At 30.8% G+C, this 24896-nt stretch overlaps 1 protein-coding gene across 2 annotated transcripts; it reads left to right on the top strand.

The window, feature by feature from the left end:
• The first annotated feature begins 21486 nt into the window (after nt 1-21486).
• LOC112492128 (kinesin-like protein KIN-14C) lies at nt 21487-23561 on the top strand. 2 transcript variants are annotated; one of them, XR_007242635.2, is made up of 2 exons: nt 21487-21973; nt 22527-23561. XR_007242635.2 is itself a non-coding variant. In XM_048479642.2 (2 exons), exons 1-2 carry the CDS (start codon nt 21755-21757, stop codon nt 22801-22803), a joined length of 492 nt encoding a protein of 163 aa, XP_048335599.1. In that variant the 5' UTR covers nt 21492-21754; the 3' UTR covers nt 22804-23530. The 2 variants fall into 2 exon arrangements, 1 of the variants encoding a protein (XP_048335599.1); XM_048479642.2 differs by having other exon boundaries at nt 21492-21973; nt 22531-23530.
• The last annotated feature ends 1335 nt before the right edge of the window (nt 23562-24896 follow it).

The raw sequence follows: 24896 nt of genomic DNA, 5'->3' as shown, positions 1-24896 counted from the left end.
ACATACAAAAGATATATTTTATTTTTTGATTTTTGTTTTTGTTTTCATATCTAAAATTAGATACATTACTTTTTCAATTGACGATTGCATGGTTAAATAATTATTCTATATAAGTTTTCGAGATAGTTGCATCAACAAATTAGCTAATAAAATATTATATTAATATTAATTAAATCGAAAAGTTTTTGTTTGCTATAGAGGACTGCAAACTCCTTAGTACTTCTTTTATGTTTACCATGAGCAACTTAGTTTCCAATTGGTATGTGATGTCATAGTGCATGAAATCAACAACATGTAAAAAAAATTAATACACATGGAATTAAATTATAGAGTGCTAGAGGAGCAATGGAGTGCATGCATGTGAGGTGTCTCTTACACTGTGTTTCTTTTAACAATTTAAAATAATATTTCTTCTTAGTTCACTATTTTAAATTTAGAACTTCTAAATTATAGATGTAAGTAGTTTATTAACTGATTCAATCTCATATAATATTTTATATTATTTTTAAATAAAAAAATACATATTGTGAATAAAAATATACTAAAATAATATATCTCTTACTAAAATATCAATTATGTACATACGTACCACGGTGCAGCAACTACATCTTTGTTATCCAACAAAAAAATAAAATCAAAATAATCTATAAAAAAATAAAATGATAAGTTATCTATAAAATTGAAAAGAAAAATTGGAAAATTATTTTAAATAATGTATTATATTTTTTTATATGGTTTTGTTAAATTTGAAATATAGGGCTTTTATTTTGATTTTTCATTATGATCAAATGTTGTATATTACAATTTTTTATTGTAAATTTTTTTTTAAAAAAAAATCTTTGCTCGCAAGGTTCCGACCTTGGTAACATACGTAAGAAAAATTGGTTCTCTAAATATTCGCAAACCAAAGGATAACACAATTTAATAATATTTCATTTGAAAGACCATAAAACTAATAGCATATATTCATATCATCATGTGACCATAAATCTAAATGCTAATTGCATGCATGCATGATTATATATATATATATAGATAGACAGACAGAGAAGCAAACCAATACAATATTAACTTAAATATAATATATACTAGCTAGCTAGCTTAATTATATAGTTATTCGATTTTTTGGGACATTGACTGTATTGTCGCATCCCACAATCCATTGAATCGGTCTTCTATTATCATTCACGCCATCATAGATGAAGCTCCCTGATGAATGAGCAAATGATTAATCAACGCTGAGGTGAAGAAACGAATGTTGCTTTCCAGTGCTAACATTTGGTGGGTATGGAACATCTTCAGTGCCATCGGAGCAATCATGGTGCTGCCCACTATACATTATAAGTTGTCTAGTGCCATTGAAAATTTGGCCAGATGTGAACAGACCGCGAGTGGCCATGCCTTGGATGTGCTAGCTTAGTTACTATATTTTTAAGTGCGTACCAAGAAAATAGCTTAATATATATGCTCACAAATAAAAAATTTTGGATTCGACCCAGTAGCTAGGTTGGGTAATTAATTCATTTTAGAAAAATTTCCACACCTACCATACATCATAGTTTAAAATATTGAATTTTTTTTTGAAATTTCTGTAAAATTTCCATTTTTCAAGAACATTGAAAGAAAATTTAGCTTCCAAGTAGAAACAGATATAATTTCCACAATATCCACCGAAATTTATGATATTTCTTCATAATTTTCATAGGAACTTTTATCATAATATCCATATAAAATCTTTCATAATTTGGCAAAAAATCCATAATTTCCAAGGATATTTTCAAAATTTCCTTGAAATTTTCATAAATTTCCATAGAAATTTTGAAAATATCTATGATTTTTCATTAAATATTTTTTCAAAAATTTTTATAAATATTATTGGTAGTTAGTAAAACTTTTTGGCAACATTAATATTATTGATAGTTCTTTTTTAACTTTTAATTGTCTTCTAATAATTAGGCAAATAAAAATAAAAAAAAATTCAAATTTAACAAACAATATCTAGAAATTACATTAGAAAATTCTATCTATCATATTCTTAAGGAAAATTAGTATTACAAGTTACAAGTTTTCCTATTTATTATTGTTATTTTACAATAATAAATTTAATATTTGTATAAATATTACAAAGTAGATAAAAATTATAACATAGACAAAAATTGAAAGATATGTAGGAAATATGTTTTCTGTAAATCAAGGTTCAAAATTTTTATTGATGGTATATGATACATGCAAGCTTAACTCTTAAATATTCATATCGATGGTATATTAGTAACTACATGCAAAATTATCAAGAAACTATATCTTTTAATTATTACTTCATACGTTTTACATTTTAAAATGAGAATAAAGAAGATAGAAGTAATTCTCAACCATTCAAGAGTTATTTATAGTATTGAATTGACATTTATAAAATATAATGTAATTGTAATAATTGTTTTTTATATCTTAATTAATAAATAATTTTATTAAATATGCAATTTTGCATTTTTTATTAATAATAGTATATTTTTAACTATTAATGCTTATTATTAATTAATTGACTAAAAGTAATATAATATCCATTCAATATTTTTACAATTTTAATTGTCAATTTGATAATTAATTAATTAAATAAGCTAAATTTAAATTTTCAATAAAATTTTTATTTTTTAAATAAATTTCTGTCAATTTCCATCACTTTTTTTTTTTTAAGAATTTTTTTGGATATTTGATAATTTTTATAGATATTTCTATATTTTGAGCCCTCGATATTTTTATTGTTACTAAAATTTTTAACATTGCCACACAATGGTACACACATGATATAGATGTAGATCAATATATATTTTGCATTTTATTGCCTTAAATTAATTACATACATAAGCATAGCAAAATAATTAATTTATGCATTTAATTTATTTGTGTTTTAATTTTAAATTAATGATTTTTTGAATTAAAATAAAGTTTTAGAAGTTTGATTGCTTTAAAATTGAAAAGCATTAAGTGATGCTTTTAACATCAAATGTATCGCCTATTGTCTTAATTTTTGGAATTTTATTTAATTTTATGTTTTATTCATATGCATATAAATATTAAATAAATTAATTAGCAATAAGAAGCAAAATAATTAATCTATGCATTTAATTTATTTGTGTTTAAATTTTAAATTAATGATTTTTTAAATTATTATAAAGTTTCATAAATTTAACTATTTCAAAAGCATAGCCCGTTCTATTAAGTTTTAGTATTTTAATTAATTTCATGTTTTAATATTATGTATATAAAGATTAAGCATATTAAATAGCAATATGAAGCAAAGAAATTAATCAATCCATTTAATTTATTTTTGTTATAATTTTAAATTAATTCTCTTTTAAAATAATAAAATTTTGACAAGATTAATTATTTTATAATTTAAAAGGATTAGGCGACACTTTTAACATTAAAAGCGTCACCTACTGTCTTAATTTTTGAAATTTTAATTAATTATATCTTATTTATATGTATATAAATGTTAAATATATTATATAGCAATATGAAGTAAAACAATTAATCTATTCGTATAATTTATTTGTTTTTCAATTTTAAATAAAACATTTTTTGAATTAATAAGAGCTTGACAAAATTAAATATTTTATAATTTATAAGTATTAGACGATGTTTTTAACATCAAAAGCATTGCCTATTGTCTTAAATCTTGGAATTTTCTATAATTTTATATTTTATTCATATGTATACGTATATTAAATATAATTATCAATATGAAGCAAAATAATTAATTTATGCATGGAATTTATTTGTGTTTCAATTTTAAATCAATGATTTGTTAAATTAATAAAACAATTGATAAATTTAATTATTTTAAAATTGAAAACTATCAGCGACATATATAAATATTAGATATATTAATTGGAAATATGAAACAAAAAAATTATATTTAATTTTTTTTGTGTTTCCTTTGTAAATTAATTATTTTAAAATTTAAAAGTATTAGGCGACGCTTTTAGCATAAAAGCATCACCTATTCTCTCAATTTTTGAAATTTTATTTAATTTTATGTTTTATTCATATGTATATATGTATATATATATATATATATATATATATATATATATTAAAATATTAATTAACTATATGAAGAAAAATAATTGCGTTTCTGGGTTTCTAGTTTCTTTCACCTTTGTCACCGTCAGCGAGCACATATCACTGATTTTTCCTCCATTTTTTATCATCAATCATATTAGGTTCACTAGTGATGAGATCCAGCCCGTAAACATACAATCAACTACTCGTTGGGGTGCTAATCCTGTGCAATTGAAGACCGAGCCAATTATTAGGGCTCATGCTAAAAGGTTTAAGGACAATCTTGTTAGCTTCATACAAAATGTAATTAAATCTCAAGAGGGTGTATTAATATCAGAAGATTCTAAGCTCGTGCTGAGCATCCAAGTTATGAAGGCAGAAATGGACCTAGGAAGCTGTTTGGTGCATTTGAGGACTCCTGGCAACAAGGGGTGAGTTTGTTAGCCTATGAATGTGTTTGAGCTCATCAAGAGACCATGAAATCATGCCCGGGTAGAAGTAAGGGCACCCAAGTATGTCATTAGCGTCCAAGCTTCTACATTGGTCGAATTTAGCTAGTTTGGTGCTGGGAATGAGCTTACTTGCATTTCAAGCAAGCTTTGATAATTTCAATCAATGGCATGTGGGAACCAGTTATAATCCTACTAGGCATCTTACATGGCATGTTGAATCATATTTGGAGACTAAATTAGCTAGAGATTGGACAAGTATAGCTTATTTGGAAAATTAATCAACTATTTTCCAAATATAAAATTTGAGTTTTGTTTTAGGAAATAGTCTTTTATTTTTTGTTTTTATTTAATTATTTTCTGAACAAATTAATTTAGGAATGCTGAATTTTAATATTTGTGATTGTAAATTAATTAATTTCTCTTTAAAAGTTAAGGAATCAATTAATACAAATTAGATTAGGAAAGACATATAACATTCGGCCACACCTTTTGTTTAGTTTTATTGGCCGGTTTTTACCTATTGTTTTAAGGTTTTACTTTTGTCACGTTAGCCTATTTAAAGGCTTATTTCTCAATAAATGACACTACATTATTCATTCAGATATGAAAAATATTTCTTTTTGTTTTCTTAGTACACCTAAAACACCGAATAGAGAGCGAGTGTTTTAGTTTCATTTATCAATAGGACAATTCATAACCTATTGTGGCATATTAGGGATCAAGGTGGCCATTAGAATCTGAACTTAGTTTTTATCCAAGCTAATATAATACGGGTTTAGGAGCAAGTCGACCCAGGTTCTTATCATTTGGTATCAGGGTCGAATTCTGTTTAGGTTTGATCTATCATATTTGCTTTGTTTTATTTTTGTGTTATTCTACCATTTTAACATTAGGTTAAGATTGTTTCTACCTATACGTGTGCTGCATTTAAAAAAAAAAAATTCTTCATAGCCTAATTAGGGTTTCTTTTTGTTTAGTCGAATTTTTGTTTGCTTCCTAATTTGTTGGTTGATTTCGCATGTTTGTTCTTAGTAATTTGGTATATTCTTGATTTTCCTTTGATGTTTTTAATTGTAATTATTTGCACTTATATATTTAAAAAAAAAAGGAATTTCAGAAAACATACTGCAAAACCCTAAATTTTTTTCAATTTGTTTTTTTTGGAAGGTGTAATTCGAATTTGAGAAATTGTTAGGCATTGGAGTTGCATTTTTGTGGTGATTGTGCTGCTGGAAGTTGTGTGATATTATTCAGTTTGTGATAAAGAAAAAAAAAAGCCGAAGTTAAAAAGAAAAAATTTCAAAAAGGCCGGTTTTGAGAATTGCAAATTTGAGTTTGTTCGGATTTGGGAAAAATTCAATTATGATAGTTGGAGTTGCTGTTTATTCAATATTGGTTGCTGGATTTTGGAATATTGGTGCTAATTGATTGGATTAAATTTGGTTTAAGGATTTGAGACAAAGACCTAAATTACGAGAACTACAACCAACATCTATCTCATATTTTGTTTGAATTATGTTCTTGTTAATTGTTTGAACCCTTTTCCAAATTTTATCCTTGAATTATTGTCTTTTAAAATTTTGGTCTGATTCCTTATTGAATATGAAAATTGCTTCATTATTTTTCCTTGTTTTTAGATAGTAAAGCCGAGACTTAGGTTTTCTAACTCACTTAGAATTTGCTTGCTTCTGTTTATTGATATGTTTAATTAGGACATACTTGTGATCTAGTTGATGGTTTTAAGTGTCTTTTATTAGAACTTTTAGATAATCTTTGTAGTGAAAAAAGACAAGAGAGAGGTGAGCTTATAATAGGGCTAAAAGCCAAAACTAGTGTGAAACACGAGTGAACGAGACTTTATTTGAGTGATACACATGAAGGAGTGAACTTGGTGAGATTTCTTCCATTACTTCACTAACATGACATATTCATGAGTACGAAGAGTAGATGATTTTTTAAGAGAACTTGGAAAGGATTCTGTGGGGTTCAAGGGAAAGTCTAGAGCATCATGGAGTTACACAGAACCTACTGGCATGCAGGTGGTGTTGGAGCAATTGCAAAGGATGAATGCTCTGTTTGATCATAACCAATGGATAAGGATGATCCTAAACAATCTAGAGCTAGTGATATTGTGTGTTTAAAATGTCAGGGCCGTGGATATATTGCCAACCAATGTCCAAATAGAAGAATTATGGTGCTGAAGGATAATCGAGAGCTAAAATCAGATAGTGAGGAGTCAGAAGATGAGATTGAGCATGATGAGGAAGAATCTAAAGATGAAGAGCATGATGAACCCGTGACTCAGAAGACTTCAAGGGTTGAGTTAAGTTTCTTGGCATGTAGAGTCTTGACCGTGTATAAGGATGAAGAGCAAGTGCAAAGGAAAAATATTTTCTACACTCGATGTGACATCCAAGGTAATATTTGTAGTATGATTATAGACAATGGGAGTAGTGCCAATGTTATTAGCACTGTTGTGGTGGAGAAATTAGGGTTAATAACAATCAAACATCCATAACTATATAGACTTCAATGGCTTAATGATAGTGGAGAGTTGGTAAATAAACAACCAAGATAAAGTTTAGTATTGATAACTATGTGGATGTGGTTTTGTATGATGTTGTACCTATGTTTGTAGGACACATTTTATTGGGAAGATCGTGGCAATTTGACAAGAATACCATACACTATAATCGAGAAAATTCCATTGCGTTCCGATTTAAAAGTAAGAAATTTAAGCTTAAGCCGTTGACACCAAGGGAGGTGTTTAGAAATCAAATGGCAACAAAGAAGGGATGCCGAATGGCAAAGGGAGAAGACCATCATGCCACCCATAGCTTTAACAAGCAAATAAGAGGGCAAGGCCGAGCCACATCACTTAGGTAAGCTTTCTAAACCCAAGAGTGAGAAGAAAAAGGAAGAGAAGAAAAAGATCAACTTTTATCTTAGTCAAGGTGAGGTTAAAAAGGAATTTTTAAATAAGAAACCTATGCTGATCATGATATATAAAGATGCATTTTTAAATCATCTAGCTAATCTTGAAAAGCCTGCATTGCTGAGCTGTATTTCTTCTCTTTTGTAGGAGTTTGATGACGTTTTTCTAGAGGAGATTCCTAGTGGTTCACTACCTATTCAAGGAATTGAACACCAAATAGATTTCATCCCCGAAGCCACAATTCCTAATAGGCCTGTATACAAAAGTAATCCTGAAGAGACAAAGGAGCTTCAATGCCAAGTAAGTGAATTGCTAAACAAAGGTTACATTAGAGAAAGCATGAGTCAATGTGCTACACCTTGATTGTTAGTGCCTAAGAAAGATAGATCTTTGAGAATGTTTATAGATTGTAGATCTTGGAGAATCTTACTCCTATATTAGATGATATGCTTGATGAATTATATGGTGCATGCATATTTTCGAAGATTGGCCTTAGGAATGGGTATCATCAAATAAGAATGAACAAGGGAGATGAGTGGAAGATTGCATTTAAGATAAAACATGGTTTGTATGAGTGGTTAGTAATGCCTTTTGGATTAAATAATGCACCTAGTACTTTCATGAGATTCATGAATCATGTTATATGCCAAGTCATTGGAAAATTTGTGGTTGTTTATTTTTGATGATATTCTTGTATATAGTAGGAATTTAGATAATATGTAAAACACCTTAGATTAGTTTTAGGAAAGAAGGATTGTTTGCTAATCCCAAAAAGTTTGATTTTTGTCAAAATGAGCTTGTGTTTCTAAGATTTGTTGTGAGTGCTGCAAGAATCAAGGTTGACCAATCCAAGGTCAAAGCAATCCAATATTGGCCGAAACCTATTACTATGACCCAGTAAGAAGTTTTCATGGTTTGGCTAGTTTTTACAGGAGATTTGTCACGGACTTTAGTACTATTGCAGCACCACTGACCAAAATAATCAAGAAGAGTGAAAGTTCTTTTAACTTGTTGAAAGAAAAATTAACTAATGCTCCTCTATTGGTTTTACCTAATTTTTCTAAGACTTTTGAGATTGAATGTATACTTCAGGTATAGGTATTGGAGCGGTGTTGATGCAGGAAGGAAGATTTATAGCATACTTTAGTGAAAAGTTGAATGGGGCGGTATTGAATTATCCAACTTATGACAAAGAGATGTATGCTTTAGTTTGAGCATTAGAGACATGGCAACATTACTTGATGCCAAAGGAATTTGGGATTAACACAGATCATGAATCTCTGAAGCATATTAAAGGCCAAAAGAAGCTTAACCGATGGCATGGAAGGTGGATTGAATTCATTGAGACTTTTCCTTATGTCATACGCTACAAGAAAGTTAAAGAAAATATGGTAGTCGATGCTTTATCCCAAAGGTATGTTTTATTTTCAAACTTAGATGCTAAATTTTTTGGTTCTGAACAAGTAAGGAAATTTATGAGCATGATATTAACTTTGGTGAAATATATAGAAATTGTGCTAAACATGGTTGTAGTAAATTCTATATATTTGATGGGTACTTGTTTCGGGAAAGTCAACTTTGTGTGCCTTGTTGTAGCATTAGGGAATTACTTGTTAAGGAAGGTCACGGTGGGGGTTTAAGAGGACACTTTGATGTAGCAAAAACTTTGTCCATATTACAATAATACTTTTATTGGGCGAACATGAGGAGAGATGTAAAGAGGATTTGTGGGAGGTATATCATGTGTAGAAAGTCAAAATCTAAGTTAAAACCACATGGTTTGTATATGCCATTACCTATTCCTTCTTAACCTTGGTAGATTTATATATGGATTTTGTATTGGGGTTACCTTGGTTAAAGATGGGTAAGGACTCTATTTTTGTGGTTGTTGATGATTTTCTAGGATGGCACATTTCATAGCATGTAATAGGATTGATGATGCATCTCATGTAGTTAATTTGTTCTTTAAGGAAGTGGTGAGACTTCATGGCATGCCTAGGACAATTGTTTTAGATTGGGATGCTAAGTTCCTAAGTTATTTTTAGAAAACATTGTGGGCTAAGTTAGGTGCTAAAATTTTTATTTTTCACTACTTGTCATCCACAGACTGATGGATAAAATTAAGTAGTGAATAGAACTTTGTCTGCATTATTGAGAGTATTAATTAGTAAAAATTTGAGAACTTGGGAAGAATGTTTGCGGCATGTTAAGTTTGCTTATAATAGAACCATGCATTCTGCCACTAAATATTCACCATTCAAAATTTTTTATGGTTTTAATCTTTTAACTCCATTAGATTTAACACCTTTGCCTTTAAGTGAACATGCTAATCTAGATAGTAAATAGAAAGCTTAGTTTGTTAAGCAGATTCATGAAAAGACTAGAGAAAACGTTGACAGGAGACTAAACAATAGGCTAAAACTGCTAATCAAGGTCGGATTAAGGTAATGTTCGAACAAGGAGATTGGGTTTGGTTGTACTTGAGAAATGAGAGGTTTCTTGAACAACGCAAGTCAAAGCTTTTGCCGCAAAAAAATGGACCTTTTCAAGTTTTGGAGAGGGTCAATGAAAATGCCTACAAGCATGATTTGCCAGGTGAGTATAACGTGAGTGCTACTTTTAATGTTTCTAATTGATCTTGTTTTTCTACAGGTGATGATTTTGATTTAAAGGCAAAACATTCTCAAGAGGAGGGGAATGATGAGAACCCGCCCATATCCGTACAATCAACTACTTGCTGGGGTGTTGATCCAGTGCAACTGAAGACCAGGCCAATTAGTAGGGCTCAAGCTAAGAGGTTTAAGGATGATTTTGTTAGCTTCATACAAAATGTAATTAAATCTCAAGAGCATATTAGTATCAAAAGATTCTAAGCTCGTGCTGAGCATCCAAGTTGTGAAGGTAGAAATGGACCCGGGAAGCTGTTTTGGTGCATTTGAGGACTCTGAGCAGTAAGGGGCGAGTTTGTTAGCCTATGAATGTGTTTGAGCTCACTATGGGTAGAGCATGGGCGCCCAAGAATGTCATTAGCGTCCAAGTTTCCACATTGGCTGAATTTAGCTAGTTTGGCGTTGGGAAGGAGCTCACTTGCATTCCAAGCAAGCTTTGATAATTTCAATCAATGGCAACATGTGGGGACCAGTTCTAATCGTACTAGGCATCCTACATGGCATGTTGAATAAGATTTGGAGCCTAAATTAGTTGGAGATTGGACAAGTACAGCTTATTTGGAAAACTAGTCACATTAGTTTTGGAGCCTATATTAGCAGGAGATTGGACAAGTACAGCTTATTTGGAAAATTAATCAATTATTTTCCAAATATGAAATTTGACTTTTGTTTTTGAAAATAGTCTTGTATTTTCTGTTTTTATTTAATTATTTGCTAGATAAATTAATTTAGGAAGGCTGAGTTTTAATATTTGTGATTGTAAATTAATTAATTCATCTTTAAAAGTTAAAAAATTAATTAATACAAATTAGATTAGAAAAGACATATAAAATTCAGCCATGCTTTTTGTTTAGTTTTATTGGGGTTTTTACCTATTGTTTTAGGGTTTTGATTTTGTCACTTTAGCCTTTTTAAAAGCTTATTTCTCAATAAATGACACTACATTATTCATTCAGAAAAATTTTAACTGAAAAAGATTTCTCTTTGCTCTCTTTAGAACACCTAAAACACGGAATAGAGATGGAGTGTTTTAGTTTGACTTATCGAGAGGACAATCCAGAACTTATTGTGGCATCTTTGACATATATTAAGGTTTTTAATCACAGATTAATTAGGGGTCAAGGTGGCCATTAGAATTTGAACTTAATTTTGATCCGGGCTAATATAATAGGGGTTTAAGAGCAAGTCGACCTAGGTTCATATCAACTGGTGAACTGTCACTGTTGGGTTTGTTGTTGGGTTACTGGGTTGGTGGGTTAATGTCACTACTGGGTTTGTTGGTGTGTTTGTTGTTGGTTTGCTGGGTTGCTATTTTTGCTGGATTGCTAGGTTACTGCTTGTTGTATTGCTGTGTTGCACAGGTTGAAGGTGGAAAAAACTTAGGTCGTGGGTTTTTTTTTCAAATTTAACTGGAGATTTTTCTCAATCTTGTTTGGGTTGATATTTTGTTTATGATTTTGCTTGGGATTGGGTTTTTTGTCGCAATCTTGCTTAGAATTAGAGTTTTGTTCTTGATTTTACAATGGCGTTGGGTTTTCATTTTGATTTTGATCACTCTTTATACAGTGGTTTGGGTTAGCACAGCGACTGAAGTTTGCTCCATTGGGTGATCGACTTGGCCTCAAATTGTGTTTGGGTTTGGTTATTGGGATTGTGTTGAATTTGGCGTTGTTGAAAAATGTATCCTTAATTTTATTTTATTGGTTGATAATATGAAATTGAATTATTATATGAGTCTAAATTAGATGAAAATATTCATTTTGTATATTTTTATTATATGTTTATAATTTTAAATTAAAGATATAGTTGTTATAATATGCGTGGGAAATTTGAGTTGTAATGGTTTCCATGAAGGAGTTAAAATTGGTAGAATTGAAATCTCATGATTATCATACATTAATGCAGCAGCTCTTGCCTCTTATAATTTGCTCAGTCCTTCCTAAAAATGTGAGACATACAATTGCAAGACTTTGTTTTTGCTTTAATGCCATTTGCAAGAAGTCCATCATTCTTGCTGAATTGGACATACCAAAATGATATTGGTACAGCTTTGTGCCAGCTAGAGAAATTCTTCCCACCACCATTTTTCGATATAATGGTTCATCTAACTTTGATTTAGTATGAGAGATTAGATTTTGTGGACCAATACATTTCAGGTGAACGTACTCATTTGAGAGGTATATGAAAGTATTAAAAGGTTATGTTCAAAACAAAACTAGCCTAGAAAGTTATATTGCCGAGAGCTATATTTGTAAAGAAGTGATTGAGTTTTATAGTGAATATCAAAGATGGTTAGATGTAATTGGAAACCTCATTGGTAGGTACCAAAAACTAAATGATGAGGATGATGTTGGTGCCCTTGTTAAGGGTGGAAAGACCCAATCAATTGATTAACAACTTTAGGAGTAAGTCCATATATGTGTACTATCGAATGTACAGGAGGTGGAACCATACATGAGATACATATATCCATGTTAAAGTATAAATTAGGGATTATTTTGAATATATTTATTAAATAAGAAAACTTTTATTTGTTTCAGAATTCATTTGGAAGCCTTGATGTTAAGAAAAAAATCGAGGAAAAAAAGCAAAATGGTTTCAAGATGAACACAAACGTACATTTATGTATTGGTTACATGATAAGGTATGTTCAAAATAAACTATTAATATCAAGGTTTTAACTTAAGGTTTAGTGAGTAAATAATGTATAATTGTATTTCCATTTACTAGATTGAACAAATGCAAAGTCAACCAAATCATATAGTTTCTGAAACATTAAGATAGAATGTACATGGTTCGCAATGGTTGGTAATGAAACATGAAGGATATGAGATTAAAGGAGCTCGATTCAACACTTTTGATAGGGATAATAAGCGGCTCACCTAGAATTGTGGGGTAAAGGTAGTTGCTAAAAGTGAGCATTTTGCTAGTGCTAATGACAATAACCTTATTTTATCTGAGATGACATACTATGGGGCAATAAGAGAAATCTGGGATGTCAATTACTCTGTGTTTTGAATTCTCGTATTCAAGTGTAATTTGGTTGACAGTAGTGGTGTGAAAGTTGATGAGATGGGTTTACATGTATTTACTTAAATAAAATTGGATATAAATCTGACCCATTTATTATGGCTTCACAAGTTCAACAAGTAGTTTATGTTTGAGAATCAACTTGATTCTAGATGGTCTGTAGTTTTAACTCCACTACAACATGGTGCTTTTGTTGACGATGAATTAATTGCATAAGATGTTCTTAGAGATTCTACGATGGTTCACAACCATTTGTCTTTCAGTTGGCAAGTGTGGTTGAAAGTGATAATGAGGAAGAATGTGATAATGGTTATGTGCGTAATGATTGCGAGGGGATATGGATAAAATTGCTAAATTTTTAAAATACTTATGTAAAATTCTTCTCTTCAATTTATCAAAAAGAAAAAAAGAAAGTTGTATATAATAACTTTGATTGTCTCAAAGACAACTTCTAAAGTTAGCTTATTAACATTGAATATATAACTATTTTTTCTTAAAAAAAAAAAGATAATTATGAGTTTGATCGCATTATTTTTTATTCATTAATTTGGATTTTTTTTTAATTATTATCTTTAAGAATAAGTAAAAACATTTCATTAAATATAGGGTAAATAAGTCAAAATTCTAACATTAAGAAATAAAAAAAAAATAGAGTTATATTGAAATGAAAGAGGTACATGACATAAGGGGCCGTATATATATATATATATATTTTTTATAATATAAATATAATATTGAAAAAATAATAAAATAGGGAGGACTACAAGTGCTTCCTGGTAGGACCTATAACTATATACCTTGCACTAGCTAGCTAGCACAAATTTTCTCAATCCATATATTGTACATAGTTTGATAGACAATGAAAAAACTGCACGTGTGCAAATTTTCTTGATGCTTAAGAATTTAGGTGGTGTTTGGTTGTAAGAATGGATGGGAGAATAAAATAGACAAAGAAGTGGAATGGAATGCAATGGAACTGAGGATAGAATGATATAGAGGATCAAATATATTCTTTTGTTTGGTAAGATTTTGGTATGAATACTTGAATGGACAAGTTGAACCAAGCCATTTAATAAAAATACCCCTAATATCGTATTATATATATAATTAAATTAATTATGGAGTGAGAAAGTGGAGATAGAAAAATGTGGAAAGTGGAGAGTGAATATGTTTTAGACCAAAATCGCGAGGTTGTTAGATTTTACAGATCTAAATATACATAATAAATTCCATTAAAGCATAAATTACTAACCTCCAAACGTAGCCATGGATAAATTAAATCTTTAAGCCTGCAAAATAGAAAACAATGTAAAGTGGTGCTTATGGACACACTACTCTCAAACACTCTCAGATCTCTGAAAACCTTTATCTCAAAAAATATCGTATGGCATATATCTGTTTGCTTGTCCTAGACTTTCTATAATCTCTGCAAGTCAGACTTACCCATTAATTTTAATACACACAAAATAATAATAATTTAATAATATAATAATAGGAAAAATATGGGTAAGTCAATGGGCTTATAAAGAGAGTTGGTCCTCTAATCCAATGGACCAACTGGAGTCTTATAGAGAGTGTGTGACCAAGGGCCCTACTACAAATAATAAAATAAATCAGTCCCATTAATGGCATAAATAGGCCCTGTAAATGAGTGATTATGCTAAGTCCACAATTATTTATTTAACAGAGGTAAGATGTAGGTCATTGGAATGCAATTGTTTCATTTTGTATATTTGTGTGATATTGATATGCAGGTATACACTGCTTTATTTCCTGCAAAAAAAAAAAAAAAAAGAAAGAAAAAAACACATCAATTTGAGCAGTATACAGTATACAAAATGACCTGAAGAATCCTCCAAATAGTGATAAAAGCACTAGCAACTATGGTGTATACTTGGTGCATGTGTCAATTAATGATGGAAATTTCTCTGTAATTTAGGCAGTACTCACGCAAGCAAATGCCAACAACTAGCTGGTTGCCACCTGCCACTACTCATGTATATATATGTATATATCATTAATATGTATGCATGCATGCATCTATGGTGTGTGGAAAAATGCCATGATATACATATATATGGTAACCTTTTTATGTTAATTTAATGGTATACTTTGTACAAACGTAAGGGGTTGAAATTTTGTCATCCCTAGCTATTATTCATGGGAAGTAATTGATAAGCTAGATGTGCATGTCTTACCATATAGCCATGTCATCATCTAACAAAGAACAGCAAGAGTTTGTTTTAGATAAGATAAAAGGTATCTTCAAGTTATTAAAAATGGTAAGGGATAAACATTATCAGGTGATAAAGCTTTGAGAAAAGGTTGTTCTAGTCATCAGTCATCAGTAATCCTTTTTGTATCTTCCTGTAACTAACATGTATCTATAATGCCCTATAATGCTGTATAAATAATGCTACGAGAGTCACCTTTGTAACAAGCTAAAAATACAGTTTTTATCAATATGATAAAGCTTATTTCATTTATTTTCATCATGGTATCAGAGCTTGGAAAGACTTCAAAGCTAAACTTGAATGTAGCTTCAAAAGTTGAACCAAGACTGACTGCCAATCCTTTAACCAATGTTCCAATTTAATATCTAGAAAACTGGATTCTTTGAATTATTTTATGTTAAGATCATAGATGCCTCCCTTAATTCAAAGTTTAGGAATTCTGCATTGTATAACTGATGATGAACATCCATTAGAAGAACTTCAAATAGAAACTAGCAGAAGCATAGCAAGTAGCGGAGTTCATAATCCAAATTATCAATTGTGGATTAGTAATGATGGTCTTTTTACAACATGGTTGCTTGGAACAATGACAGCTGACATACTCAACTTCAATGTTGGCTTGCATATAGCTTTCAGTCTTTGGCACGCCACTGAAGAGCATCTGTTGCTAGCTACGAAGGAGAAGGAAATTTATCTGACTGATCGTCTCATGGGATTGAAGAAAGGATCGGAAACCTTAGACGAGTATCTCAAAACCTTCAATTCTATTTGTGATAATCTCTCTGCAATTGCAAAGCCAGTAAATGACTTGGATAAATGGTTTCATCTGTCTAGAGGATTAGGCCATAAATATCAAGATTTCATGTTTGCTATGCTATCAAAACCTCCATATCCAATGCTTATAGAGTTTGTTCTCTCTTTAAAAAGTCATGAACAAGTCCTAAGAAAAATTTCAAAAGAAAAACAGGATTTAAATCAAGAACATGCATTTGTTGGCCAAAGAGATCATTAGGCAGGAAGAGGAATTGGTGGCAAGTTCAATTTGTGTGGATGTGGTTTCAATCCTGCAAGCTATTCCATGCAAAGTTGTGGAGGCTTTAATTACTCAACACAGGGCTGTGGAGGTTCCCTCTCATTCAACATAGCAACTAGACCTTCTTCAAACATCACTGAGAACCTGAAAACCCCTCAAAATGAAGTAGTTGTATGTCAAATATGTGTCAGACCTTGTCATATGCTCCTAACTATTGGAATAGATATGACCCAATAAATGGAGCCGATGGAATCAATGAAGCTAATGCTACCAATAAAATTCAAGAAGAACCCACATTCTTTGCAGATTTTGGAGCCACATCCCACATGATTAATGAGACAGGTACCTTATCAAACTCCAAACCATATAAAAGCATCCGAGCATCCCCAAGGGACTCTTTATATCTTTATTTTGAAGAGCCATTATGTAAAATCAGCCTCCAACCCACTCTTTATTTTAACTTTTTAAAATACAGAGTGGGTTTGGCTCTCCAAATTTGGAGAGCCAAAAACACTCTTCATTATTTAATGATTACCAAATTTCAAGACTACTATGTTAATATATTTAATGATTTGGTCGGACCTATGAAGGTAAATGGAGGGAAATAACAAAATAATTAAGAGGGAATTCTAACAAAAAACCAAAAAAATGAGGGAGAAAAACATAATAATAAATGTTTATTGAAAAAATAAAAATAAAGAATGTGATATAAAGAGTGTTGTTGGAGGAGATTTTAAAGTGTAACTCTTTAAACATAAAGATGTTTTTTATTATACAAAAGATGCTCTTTATTTTTAAAGAATCCCTTGAAGATACTCTAAGGGAACAAATGTTATATATGTTGGTAATGGAAAAGCTTTGCCAATTTCCCATACTGGAAATACTACTTAAAATTGGACAAAAAAACATCTCTTTAAAAAATGTTTTGGTATTTCTAAGATTGGCAAAGAATCTTTTTTCAGTTATTAAATTGACTGATGACAGTGCCTGTAGTGTGGAATTCACCTCTTCTTGTTTTTTGATTAAGGATCTTAACAACCAAGTAATAGCCAAGGGGCATTAACAAGGTGGACTATATGCTCTGGATGATGATGATGGCTACAATTAGGCATTGGTAACAACAAAGGACGGGGGTATTTCATCTAAAATATAGCATCAAAGATTGGGTCATCCAAACTTTCATTTTTTGCAGATTTTAGATAAAAATAAAAACATTTCTGTTTCAAGTTGGATAAAAAATTCTTCTATGCATGAAAGTTGTCAATTAGGCAAGCAATGTAAACTTCCTTTTGGTAATTCCAATAATTTTTCTTCTGCTCCATTAAAGAAGATACATTGGAATCTTTGGGGACCTACTCCCATCTTATCTAATCAAGGTTTTCAATATTATGTTATTTTCATTGATGATTACAGTAGATTCACTGGCTAGATCCTTTGAAAAGGAAATTGGATTTCTTCCTAAAATTTCATAAGATGGTTGTAAATCAGTTTGACAAAAAAATTAAAATATTTCAAGGTGATGGTGGTGGTTAATTCCAATCAAAGATGTTTATGTCTCATCTAGAACATTGTGGTATTCTTCATCAAATTTCTTGTCCAAGAACACCACAACAGAATAGTGTTGCTGAAAGAAAGCATCGTCATTTTGCTGAAACCAGTTTAACTATGATGTTTCATGTAGAGATACCACAAAAGTATTGGGTGGATTTTTTTTAACTATTATATATTTAATAAATAGACTACCTTCTTCATATTTAAAAATGGACATCCTATATTAAAAATTATATGGAACAATACCACATTATATGGGTCTAAAAGTTTTAGGTTGCAGATGTTATCCATATCTTAGAAAACCAGGAAACAATAAGTTTATGAAGAAAACTTATTCATGTATTTTCATTGGATATAGTCCATCTCACAAAGGGTTATAGATGCTTGGATCCAAAGAAAAACCGTGTATTTGTTTCAAGGCATATTGTATTTGATGAAACTTTATTTCCTTTCAAAACTAGCTTTTCTTCTATTTCACAGGAACCTCTACAGCTTACCACTTTTTTTAATGCTGATGAATCGTATGACACACCCAAAATAAGCAGCTCATAGCTTCATGAGAGGATTCCTTCTCTAACGCAACCCTCAATCATAACCGGTTTCATATTAGGTACAAACTTCTTCTTCCATATCAAATATGATCCTATCTCCTCATGACACATCACAAACACAAGCTTCTAGTTCCACAATAGAATCCTCTCTATAGCAACACACTACATAGCCACAGTCTCCGTACAGCCATAACAATTCCTTCCAATACCACTCAAGACATATTATCTTAGTTATTTGTAAAATTAGATTTCCCACCTTTACAATCTCCTTTTTCTCAACCATCCAAACAACCTCACTATCTATCCCATACACATTTTGCATCTTAAAAAAAAAAAAAAAAATTCATTCCTAGTTGAATAAGGATTTCCTAGTTTTATCGTATTTTTGTTTCCTAGTTTGTTGGTTGTTTTTCATCATTGTTCTTGTTAATTTTGGTTTTTATTGATTTTTCTTTGCTGTTTTAGTCTTAAATATTTGCATTCATCTATTCAAAAAAATAAAAAAAAAAGAGTTTGCGGCAACATTTAAAAAAAAAAAAAAAAACTGCACATTTGTGTTTATTGGGAGGTCACGCGTTTGGTGTTTGTTTTGGAGTTGGAATTGCAATTTTGGTAATTATTCTTGCTACTGCAGTTGTTTATGTTCTGTGAGTGAATAAAAAAAAAAAAAAAGGAAGAAGAAGAAGAAAAAGCCGAATTAAAAAAAAAAAAAAATCAGTTTGTTGAATTTGGTGTTTGCTGGAAATTTCCTTGAACTGCTGCATTGTTGAATATTTGTTACATATTTGGAGTTGCTGGAGAATTATTTTTGCTGCTGGATATTTGGAATTTTGGGTGCTTAAATTATTGGATTAAAATTAGTTAAAGGATTTGATACAAAACTTGAATTACAAGAACAACAACCAACACTTTTCTATATTTTTGTTCTCTTTGATTCTTGTTCATATTTGAATTTCTTTTTCTAGAATTTTATTCTTGAACTCATAATCTATTACCATCTGGTCCGGTTCTTCAAAATTCCAAAGTTTTCTCATTAATTTGCTTTATTTTGTCTAGAAAAACCGAAAATAGGTATTTTCATTCCGTTCGGTATTTGTTTATTTTTGCTTACTGTTTTGTTGATAAGTTTAATTAAAACATACTAGTGATCTAATTTCTATTTTGTTGGTGTTTTAATTAGAACTTTGAGATAATTCATTAAGCGAAAAAAAGGCAAGAGTGTGTGAGCTTAAAAGAGGGTAAAAGCCGAAACTAGTGTGCAAACACGAGTGTCGAGACCTTGTTTGAGTCAAACACGTAGGGGAGTGAATATTGTGAGGATTTATTTTATTTTTGCACTATTTTACTAACATGGCAGATTCTAGAATAAGAAGAGGATACACACCACTGAGAATTAATGAAGAGGAGTCCGTAGGATTTCATGGTGATCCACGAGCTACCGGGATTGGTGAGCAAACGGATTTGAAAGCTGTTTTGGAACAATTACAGCGGGTGAGTGCTCAAGTTGAGCACATGAATCAAAGGATGGGAAGGCTAGAAGTTTCACAAGGAATGCCGAACACAAGAAATAGGCAAGAATTCCATGGAGGATGAGGCCAAGGACGAGGAGGTCACGAGAGACCGAGAGAGGAATTTGATGAGGAGCCACTCGATGGAGACTTTGAGGAAGGTATGGACGAAACTTTTGCTGTCCAAGATAGAGCTGGCCATGGAAGATATAGGAGGGAAGATACAGATGATGATTTGGGAAATATCACGGTTAACATCCCACCTTTTATGGGTAAAAGTGATCCCGAAGCTTATTTGGAGTGGGAAGAAAAAATGGAGATGATTTTTTACTGCCACAACTATTTGGAAGGTAAGAAGGTGAAGTTGACAGCAATGGAGTTTGGACATTATGCACTCCAATGGTGGACCAACGAGCAAAATACCCGAAGGAGAGTTAGTGATGATTTAATCTCGACATGGCATCAAATGAAAGGAGCCATGAGGAAACGGTTTGTGCCATCCCATTACCATAGGTTGCTGCATCAACGGCTTCAATCTTTGTCTCAAGAAAGTAGGTCCGTGGAGGATTATTACAAAGAGATGGAGATGTTAATGATGAGGTTGAATATGAATGAGGATAGGGAGGCAACAATGGCGAGATTTCTTGGTGGTTTGAACCATGACATTGCCAACCAGCTTGAATTACAACAATACTTGGAATTGGAGGAGATGTTGCATGGAGCAATTAAGCTTGAGAACCAATTCAAGAGGAGGGGTGTGAGCACACGGTTTGGAGGAGTTTCTAGCAGTGGAAGGACAAGTTCAAGTGGCTGGAAAAACAATTCCACTTATGAAAGCAAGCTAAAGCCGAAACTTGGTGAAGAAGCTACCAACCGGCCGAGTGGAATTATCCCATCCCATTTACAATGGCTGATGTCCACAAGTGTAATAGAAATTATATATATATATAATAGAAATTAAAATAATATAATAAGTTTTAGGATCTTAAATTGAAAGTACGAAGATATAAATATAGTATTTTATAAGAAAACCTTGAAGGTTCATAAAAATTTTATGCATAATCATGTTATAATATATGACAAAGTAATTTTACAAAGTTTCCAAAAAAAATTTTTTTAGGTTAATTTTAAATTAATTAATTATATTATGTAACATCCATAGTATATAGTAAGGATTAAAATTTCCATATTCTATACATTAATGATGAAATTGTTGTATAAAATTTTTATATTAAATTATTTATCATATAAATATTCAATTTCTTTCTTTTAATATTACTTTCTTTTTTTTTAATAATCCCTTTGGCCCAATAAAAAAACTTTTTTTAATCTTTTTTGCCCAATACAAAAATATATAAATATATAAATGTATATACATATATATATATATATATATATTCATCTTTGCTAAAATGAAAATTTCAATTTGAACTGGGTGGGAAATTTTCATCTTTGCCGCTACATTTTTGTTTCCCTTCAAATGATTTTTGCCTTAATCCTCTTTCGGAACAGGCAGCCGCCAACCCAGTCCTTGTACCATTTATGGTCTGCTTCGTCGCCCGCACCTGCCAAAATTGTGATACCGCCATATCCAAATTCAAATTTCACTCTCCCGCACTCTTCCTTCGTCTCTCTCTCTCTCTCTCTCTCTCTCTCTCTCTCTGTCTCTCTGTGTCAAAATCTCAAGCCCTAACTTTCTGATTATCTATGTCCTCCAAATTCCTCTTCAATGTTACTCAAATCTGTATCTCCCTTTGTTTATCTTCCTCCATTGTCGACTGTCCGTTCACAAGATCGACGTCCCAGATCGAGCTATGATTATGCGATAGAGGGGCGTACGCTTCTTTTAAAAAAAAAAAAAAAATTCAGTTTTGGCCCAACTGATTTTCCTCGACTCCGAATGATGTCTTCCCGTAACCAGAATAGACCTCCTCGTAGTCCCTCTACTGTAAGCCACGATTTTTTTTATTTTTTGAATTTTTATTTTTTAATCTTCTGGGCTAATTTGGTGAGAAACCGTGGGAAAAAGAAAATAAATTAAGAAGATTAAGAAAGATGTTCTAGGTCCAAAGTACCTTCTTCCTTGGTCGTTGAGTATGTTGTTTGATTGAGTTCCAATTAATGGTAGACATAGAGTAAGAAATGGATTTGAATTTTTGGTTGGTTATCCACCTATTGTAAATTTGTAATATGTTAATCACCAAACGAGGCATTACCCTCAGTTTTAATGGAGATTAAATCAAGGAAAGTCAAAAGGGAAAGATTCAAATGAATACTTTATTCATTGAAGCTACCAGCAAAGTTGCAAATTTCACATAGCTTCTGCATAATGGAAAATTATGGGTGTAAATCTTGAACTATATTCATATGAAAATGAATCTTGGGATATGCGTGTGTGACTGTGTGAATATATATATATAATTTTGGTGTGGTGTTCATTTTAGTGTATATTTTACATTTTTGCTTTTTTTTTGTTTTTTTTTTTTTAAATAAATATTTAGGTAGAAAAAGGATGTAAATGATGATGCTCCCTTGGACAAGCGGAGGAGGATTGGAATGTCAAGAACGGTGGGACAGATGGCGATTGGCCCTAGGAGGCAGCCATTTTCTGTGATCAATAGTCGGCAAGATGTTCCAGCTGCTGCCAATGCTAGCAGTACTGAAGTTACAGAGAGTGCCAATGTTGACTTCACAAAGGAAGACATTGAGGCCTTTCTCAATGAGAAGTTGAAGCTAAGCAAGCTTGATTTCAAACAGATCAGGTCAAAGTTCCTTTAACTTGACAAGATACTGCGATGTGAACTAGACAAGCTGTCCAACCACAAGACAAAGCACGAGTGGCTACAACATCTTTCTTAGCGCGAATTGCTTCTCCTGGTCTCCAAGAAGCAACCCAACCAACAGTAAAAGTTGGATAGCTCATCGGTCGCTGTATCCTTTCACATTTACAAGTTACAAATATACAAATGAAGCCACTTCCGGGAGCAGTGTTTCAACTATTGAGGAATAAGCTTGGAGTTCATATAGCACCTTTTCCAAACTTTAGGGGGCATGATAAAGAAGAAGAGAAGTCAAACACAAACATATCCATTGCATCAACGTCATCCACGACTATGATTGCTCAATCATCAAAAAAGCAACGTTCACTTTCTAAGTCAAGAGATTTTTCATATGGCAAGACTTGCAAGATTTCCATTAATAAAAAATGCCTTTAAGACATTAGTTTACCTCTTTTAATATTTTTGAATTTTGTCTAACATAGGAAGATGTTAATTAGCTTCCTTTTTTGCTCAAAACCACACCTTTATAAATTCTATCCATTCTGTAAAACTTAAATACACAAAATAATACACATAGTTAGTTACCTTCTTCAATTCGAGCAGTACTCTCACCACAGTTCAAAAGCAACAACTAGGTTGCCAGCTAGCACTAGTTAGATATATATATATAAGTAATAAGCAAGCATGCATGCATCTATTGTATGTGGAATAATGCCATGATATGCATATTATCATGGCCCTTTATGTTATTGTATGTTGAGGCTGCCTAGCTAATGCAATCATAATTAATATGTATCTATGTAAGTATGGTGCCATTACAGTTTATGATATGGCAACTTTCAATTGAAATATTATTAAATTGTGTTATTCTATGGTCTGCAAATATTTTGAGAACCAATTTTCTTATGCATGTAACCAAGGGTGGACCCTTGAAGGCAAATTTAAAAAAAAATAATAAAATACAATAAAAAATTGTAATATACAATATTAATTGACCGTAAGGAAAAATAAAAATAAAAACCACATATTTTAAATTTAACAAAACCATATAAAAATACATGCAATAAATATAATCACTTCTTTAAAATAATTTTTCGATTTTTCTTTTAAATTTTATAAACAGCTTATCATTTTATTTTTTTATAGATAATTTTGTTTTTTGTTGAATAACAAAGATGTATAATTTGTAGTGGCTGAACAAAGATATGTACATATATAATTGATACTTTAGTAAGAAATATATTATTTTAGTATATATTTATTTATAGCATGTTTTTTTTTTTTTTTTGGTTTAAAAACAGTATAAAAGTTTATATGAGATATTTTCAGTTGATAAACTACTTACATTTATAACTTAAAAATTATAAATTTAAATTAGTGAAATTTTTTTTAAATAATTAAAAGAAACACAATGTAAGAAGGAAGAAAATTATAATATTTTCTTGGACACCTCACAAGTATGCACTTTACTGCTCCTCTGGCACTCCATAATTTAATGCAACGTATATTAAATTTTTCTTCCACATTGCGGATGTCATGTACCGTGACATCACATACCAATTGGAAATTAAGTTGCTCCATATAAGAATAAAAGAATGTACTAGAGAGTTTGCAATGCTCTTGCAACTAGAGCGAACATAATTTTTTTTTTATTTAATTAATCTTAGTATCATATTTTATTAGCTAATTTGTTGACGCGACTATCTCAAAAACTTAAACAAAGTAGTTAAATTAATTTAAACATGCTATCGTCAATTGAAAAAGTACTATATCTAAATTTAGATATGAAAACAAAAAAAAAATCAAAAAATAAAATATATCTTCTGCATGTTTTTGCTTACTTAACAAAGATGTATAGATAATTATTTTTTATTTTGAATAATAGAAGTGCATAATTTTTAGTTTCTGGATCGCGGTATATGTGTATGAAATTGATATTTCATTAAAAATGATATTATTTTAATATATTTTTATTCATAATATCTATATTTTTTATTTAAAAAAGTATAAAATGTTAAATCAATTGATAAATTATTTATATTTATAATTTAAAAATTATAAATTTGAAATATGTAGGAAAGAGAAATTATT

The sequence above is a fragment of the Ziziphus jujuba genome, chromosome 7 (genome assembly GCF_031755915.1).
Source record: "Ziziphus jujuba cultivar Dongzao chromosome 7, ASM3175591v1".
In the NCBI taxonomy this organism is placed as follows: Eukaryota; Viridiplantae; Streptophyta; class Magnoliopsida; order Rosales; family Rhamnaceae; genus Ziziphus; species Ziziphus jujuba.
The sequence above is the reverse complement of the archived record's forward strand: the minus strand, read 5'-3'. Positions and strand labels throughout refer to the sequence as shown.

What these genes read in the sequence shown, in the direction of transcription:
- LOC112492128 (XM_048479642.2), top strand. Translation starts at nt 21,755, where the DNA reads ATGTTACTCAAATCTGTATCTCCCTTTGTTTATCTTCCTCCATTGTCG. An exon ending in CTCCTCGTAGTCCCTCTACT is followed by an intron (nt 21,974 to 22,530) that starts GTAAGCCACGAT and finishes ATATTTAGGTAG; the next exon opens with AAAAAGGATGTAAATGATGA.